General features: G+C 46.3%; 1 protein-coding gene across 1 annotated transcript in view; it reads left to right on the plus strand.

The window, feature by feature from the left end:
* The first annotated feature begins 4,486 nt into the window (after positions 1 to 4,486).
* Positions 4,487 to 6,000, plus strand: part of LOC130524015 (uncharacterized) — a 6,595-nt gene continuing 5,081 nt past the window's right edge. Inside the window, exons 1-2 of the mRNA XM_057029710.1 lie at positions 4,487 to 4,661; positions 5,091 to 5,991. Coding sequence (XP_056885690.1) covers positions 5,101 to 5,991 — 891 coding nt within the window. The 5' untranslated portion in view covers positions 4,487 to 4,661; positions 5,091 to 5,100. The remainder of the gene's footprint in view (positions 4,662 to 5,090; positions 5,992 to 6,000) is intronic.

Consider the following 6,000-nt stretch of genomic DNA (forward strand, 5'->3'; position numbering starts at 1 on the left):
ATGTCGATAACATGTATGTGAGCTATTTTGAACAATATCTATTAACTCTTTTACTGTTACATTAGGATGACAGATGGAGGATGAACCAACGTGAAAGAGCTAAAAGAAGAAGAAGAACATATTTAAGATACAAAATACAGAATATAAACAACCTTCTGTGAAATATATGTGTATCCAGGGTGTGACCTGGGACAGATGGTATCTTCCGGAACCCTTAAAATAATGGCTTGGCCATGAAAAGACCTCAACCCCATCAGTTTGGCTCCAACTGGAAAAGACACAGCTGTTTCGGATCATTAAAGGAGAGCCTGCAGACGGTGTAAGATAAACCTAGTGTTCTTGGAAAATATATTTTCTTTATGCTGGACGGATTTAGACCCAAATCAAAATGCCATTTTTCTCTTCTGTTCACGCTGTCCTCAAATGCGGATGGTTTCCTGGTTGGAACTGGTTTTTGTACAAAGGGAAAGGTGCTAAACTTTAACAGCCGTTCACACCCAGCAGCACCAATGAGCCAGATGGTCCATGTTCCTTTGATGATGCAAATGACATGTAGAAAACCAGCACCCTGCAGAACGATCAGGGATTTCTAGCAGAGCCAATGAGGGAAGAAGCGTCTTCTTTAACTCAGAACATTCACTGACATTTTTCTCGTGCCAACAATCTTTAGACCTACAGCCACACCAATAGAGTGGCAGTTTGTCCAATATTGGCAAGTGTTGAATGATGTTTTTGACACTGTTATTTTGTCTTATCTCAGGGACCAGAAGGTAGAATTTGGCCTTCAGTGGTTGAACTCTCTGCTGCCTTTTTTTCCGCTGTTCAAGCTCATTCTGAATCATTATTTATTCCATAATTTGGGACATCCCTTGTGGTTGAATCTGTTTTTAGAGGGAGAGCCAGCCAAGACGGCGCGCTATTATAAATGAGAGCATTAGAACAGGGAAACAGCATTCCAACAGACAATTTTAAATACAATTTAAGAAAAGCAGGGGCACTTCTCATTTAGACAGCTTTTTAAAAGAGTTTTGAATTTTCCGAGAGATATAATCTGTGATTCTGGTCACTGTTTAGTTTTCAGGGGAAGAGACACACATGAGCACGGCCTTGCCAAGGTTACACCACCTCTCCAGCTCTGTCTCCGACCTTGAGAGCCCTCAGAGATATCAACACAGGAAAGAGCTCTTGAAGTGAAGCGAAGTGGCTCTCTGAGGCATTTGCTGAGCTTCCACACTGGATGTGCCCGATCCACAAAAACCCTCCTTTTTCCAATGGGCCGATCAAAACTGATCCTTTTTGCAGAATCCCGGTCACTTCTTTTGTCCAGTCACCTACCTTTTTTCTGAGTCTGAGGCCTGTGGTCCAAACATACCGTTCACCAAAGGTCTTCCTGTTTCAGCTCCAAATGTGTGATCCGATAATGCTGCACACTTATGTCGTCGAGACATCAGACAGCCGCAGAGGCAGCGAGAGATGTCACATGTGAAATAATTCCGTGGTGGTGAGTCCCTGAGCAAATCTCCAGTGACAATGGCGCATCTCACCAACTAAATCTCTATTTTACATCTGATGATAGATTTGCAGCAGCGCCCCCACTGACCTCCACTGCTGCTGGGAGACACGTGGCAGCATAAACGTGCCCAACTCCAGCTCAACCACCCTCTGACACAGATACACATCTAGGACTACCAGCCACAGGGGCCGAATGGTCTCCGAGGCCTTTGGGTAGTGCAGTTATCCTGCTTTCACAACATCTTTAATGTCGCAACAGAACACAGCAAGGTAAATAATAGACAGCAGGGACAGCGTTCCTGTTTCGTTCTTTGCGATTTTGTTCCTTTTGCAAAGTTTACAAGCCCAGCCCAGGTTGAACGACGTCCAAGTGACAGTCTAGACAAGGAGGATGGAGTTTGTGGCAAATCTGGAAAGGTTGTAAGGAGTGAGTCTTAAATTCCAGGCTGGTAATATCACTGTAACTTCCCGTGCAGTGTGAAAGGGGCTTGAGAGAGAATCTTTCCTCAACACTCCTCATTCCAGCACAAAACTCTTTGATTTACTCCCATGACGTCTTCAGCTCCCTATCCAGGGTTCCCTATCCTGCTGCTCATCCAGGGTTTTATCTTCTCAGACACCTACTCCGGGAGTTCTCGCACCTCGTCCTCGGCACTTCCTCATACTGAATTCAGATTGGGTCTGAGCATTATTGTATGATGGATCCAAAAGGTGAGCAGTGAAAATGCATTCAAATCCTGTAAAATGTATAAAGGCGCAAAAAAAGGGATATTGAGGGAAGAGGTAGCCCAAATGAGAGAAGAACATCTTCTTACATCTCAAAACAAACTAAAGACAGGTGATAAAAGCATAGTGTAAAATGTTCACCGCCTTTAATGTGACTGACCTAATTGAGCAAAGTTCCAGCTGCTGGCAGTGTCACAGTAACATGGAGGTCTGAGCTGCACATCACTAAACACACACACACACACCATCTGCCCCAGGAAGCGTGGCGGTGGCAGCATTATTCTCTGGGAATGCTTCTCAGCAGCAGGTCCTGGAAGGATTGTAAAGGTACAGTATAATCAATCAAAAGTTGAAAGCCTTTTATTCTCATCGTATTAAGAACACAGCAAAATTGCAGTGAACTCCTTCGTTTACACACCAAAGATGCAAAGTAAAAACCCATAACACATAAAGACAGACAACGTTTAAACCACACCATCCTTCACACATAATAAATGAATGAGAATCGTGTCAAAACTATGTATTACGTGTGAAAAGAGCTGTTCCCAGCCTGTCCCTGGGCAACCTGACTGAGCTTTGAGCTGTTTTGCAAGGGAGAACGGAGAAAGGATTTGGTGTCCAGATGTGGCAGCCTGACATTCTCCACACAGAATGAGTGATGTGACTGTTGCTGATGGAGCAAACCAGGCAGAAGGTGGAAAAATGACAAGAGAACTGAAGGGGTGGAAATACGACTCTCAGCTGACCACCCAGATCATGAGCATGCTAATGCTCCACAAGGGTTCTATCTTCAGGCTCTGGCTCCAGTCATTTCTCCTTACAGTAGGAGAATCAATCAAATCAATCTTTATTTATATAGCGTCTTACAATCAAAATTGTTTCAAGGTGCTTTCCAGAATCCCAGGGCCTGACCCCAGACAAGCAACAGTGGCAAGGAAAAACTTCCCTTTAACAGAAAGAAACCTTGAGCAGGACCAGGCTCATGTAGGGGGACCCTCCTGCTGATGGGGGGAGGGTAGAGAGAGAGGAGAAGGGGGAGGAGAGGAGAGGTAGAGGGAAGGGGAGGTAGAGGAGAGGAGAGGAGGAGAGGAGAGGCATAGAGCATAGAAATACATACAAAAATACAATATATTGAATTAAATTGAATTGAATAAGCTGCTGGTTGAGTGGGTCAGTGGGGTCGGAGGTCAGTATACAGCTCCGAAGGTGGCGATACCTGTAAATGAATACAGAAGGGGGGAGGGGAAGCAGAAAAACTACACAGGAAATAGCATTACTAGTCTACTTGATGAGGAGAGGAGAGGAGAGGAAAGGAGAGAAGAGAAGAGGAAACCATGACCCAGCAGGGTGACAGAGGCCTGTCAGGTGATCATGTTTCCGGACCCCGGCAGCCTCGGCCTATAACAGCATAGCTAAGATGTTAATCTAACGATTAGACGACCCCCTAAGCATGATAATTTGTCTGTCTATGATAGTAACTGGAACTACAGAATTAGTAACAATAAGCTTTTTCAAAAAGGTAGATTTTAAGTCTGATCTTAAAAGTAGCGAAGAAGTAACAAATGCTGGACTAACTTTTCAGCATCACGGTGGGTCAGTAGCTTCCTGATCTTTGTGATGTTCCTCAGGTGAAAAAAGGCACTTCTAGAGACTAATTTAATGTGTGAGTTGAAGGAGAGATTTTGATCAAAAGTTACTCCTAGATTCCTCACAGAGAGACTAGATGTTAATGAGATACCATCTCGAGTGATCATCAGATCTAATCTATCCCTGAGAGGTTCAGGACCAAACACCATGACCTCAGTTTTTCCTGAGTTAAGGAGGAGGAAATTTGAAGACATCCAGGACTTTATGTCTCTAAGACAGGTCTGGAGCTTCACTAACTTATCTGTCTCCTCTGGTTTCATGGATAAATAAAGCTAAGTGTCATCAGCATAACAATGAACATTTATCCCATGCTGCCGAATAATGTTCCCTAAGGGAAGCATGTACAAGGTGAAAAGGATTGGTCCAAGTACAGAACCTTGTGGAACTCCATGGCTAACCCTACTGTATGAGGAGGGAACACCATGGACATGAGCAAACTGGTATCTATCAGATAAATATGATCTAAACCAGTCTAGTGCTGTCCCTTTAATCCCAATCACATGTTCCAGTCTCTGTAACAGGATGCTGTGATCAACTGTATCACAATTTGTGTGAGGTCATCACAGATAAAAGGCCATTTTGGGTTGTAAGCTTTGATTCAAAGTAAAAAGTCTTCATATTAAAGTGTTGCTGCTGCACCTACAGACATTACCGTTAAAGGTTGAGCTGAAACCACCATCAGATCTGCCGCCTCATTCTTCGATCCTCCCACCGAGCATCACCCTCCAAGCGAGACAATCTACATACTGACGTGCACACGTGTTAAAGGTCCAAAGGTCAGTAACTGGGAGTTGATGGTTGGGATCAAGTTGAGCTCTGCTGGCAGCTCTACCAAAGTCTAAATGTTCTCTGTATAAATCCAATTCTGCTAATGTGGTGGCGCTTCTTCGTGTCAGTGCAGACTTGTACGTGGGGCTCGTGCACATGAAGGTTAGGCTGCTTTGATGGAAGTCACAGAGAAGCAGGTGGGGGCGGGGCTTGTGTAGCATGTGCCGGCCCCTCTCAAACTGTAGCCTAACTGGGCCTTGCTCACGCCCTGATGACTGGCGGGGGCGTGAGCCCCTCACCTGTGCTAGTCTGGGCTGGGGAGGGGGCGAGGCGCGACTTTCCTCTTGCTCCATGAGGCGGGAGCAGCAAATGGATCTGTTCATGACTGTTAGAGTGTGTGTGGTCATGGCAGTGGCTTTTTGTTGTTTCTGCTTCAGGCTGCAGAAGATGGGCTGTTCCTGTAGTACTTCTTCTGACGAGTGGAGCGACAGCGACAGCGACAGCAGTCTGTCAGACTTCCCGACCTACGTTAGACGGAGCAAGGTGACGGTGGAGCACAGGCAGGACACCACCGCAGGAACCCAGCATGCATGCTTGGATGCAGAGCTTAAAGGAGACAGCCGAGGCAGATGTGATGAGGAAACCCTTGAATCACATCCCCATGTGGCGCTGCCCAGACTGAGCACAGGCGGAGAGGAAAACACTCCAGATGTGTCAAAGCCGTCCAAACTGGTCTGGTCAACACCCGTTAGGCCACCGTCTGTTGCCTTCATGGTGACTGAGGTGTCAGGTGACCAGCAGAGGCCAACGGTAGATTCAGAACCGCAACGTGACGATAAGGAAGGCGAGGAGGTACGTCTTGTAATGACGGAGCCGCATCAGGCGTTCAAAACAAAGACCCACAGCTACTACAGCATATGTTCCGCTGACACCGATGACCTCGAGCAAGAGCAGAACCAGTGTGCAACAGATGAGCCTGGTCCATCCACTGTTCTGCAAACCACTTTATTACCAACACCTCCTCCTAGACCAGAGCCTGGTTTATTTCCACCACCTCCTCCTGAACCAGACACTGGTTTATTACCAACACCTCCTCCTGAACTGTCTCTATCGAGCGAGGTCAATGTGCGTCTGACCACGGTATCCTCACCAGATATCGGTCAAGAAACTCACCGTGGATCCATCAAATCCCAGTTTGACTGGCAGGACAATGTGGAGCTCAAATGTCCGTGGCTTCCAGCGAATTCACGCGTAAGAAAAATCCCGAGCCGAGATGAGGGCGATGTGCGTCTGACCACGACATCCTCACCGGATACTGTTTCCTGCTATCACACCGATGTCACGACC

Source organism: Takifugu flavidus, chromosome 4 (genome assembly GCF_003711565.1).
Source record: "Takifugu flavidus isolate HTHZ2018 chromosome 4, ASM371156v2, whole genome shotgun sequence".
In the NCBI taxonomy this organism is placed as follows: domain Eukaryota; kingdom Metazoa; phylum Chordata; class Actinopteri; order Tetraodontiformes; family Tetraodontidae; genus Takifugu; species Takifugu flavidus.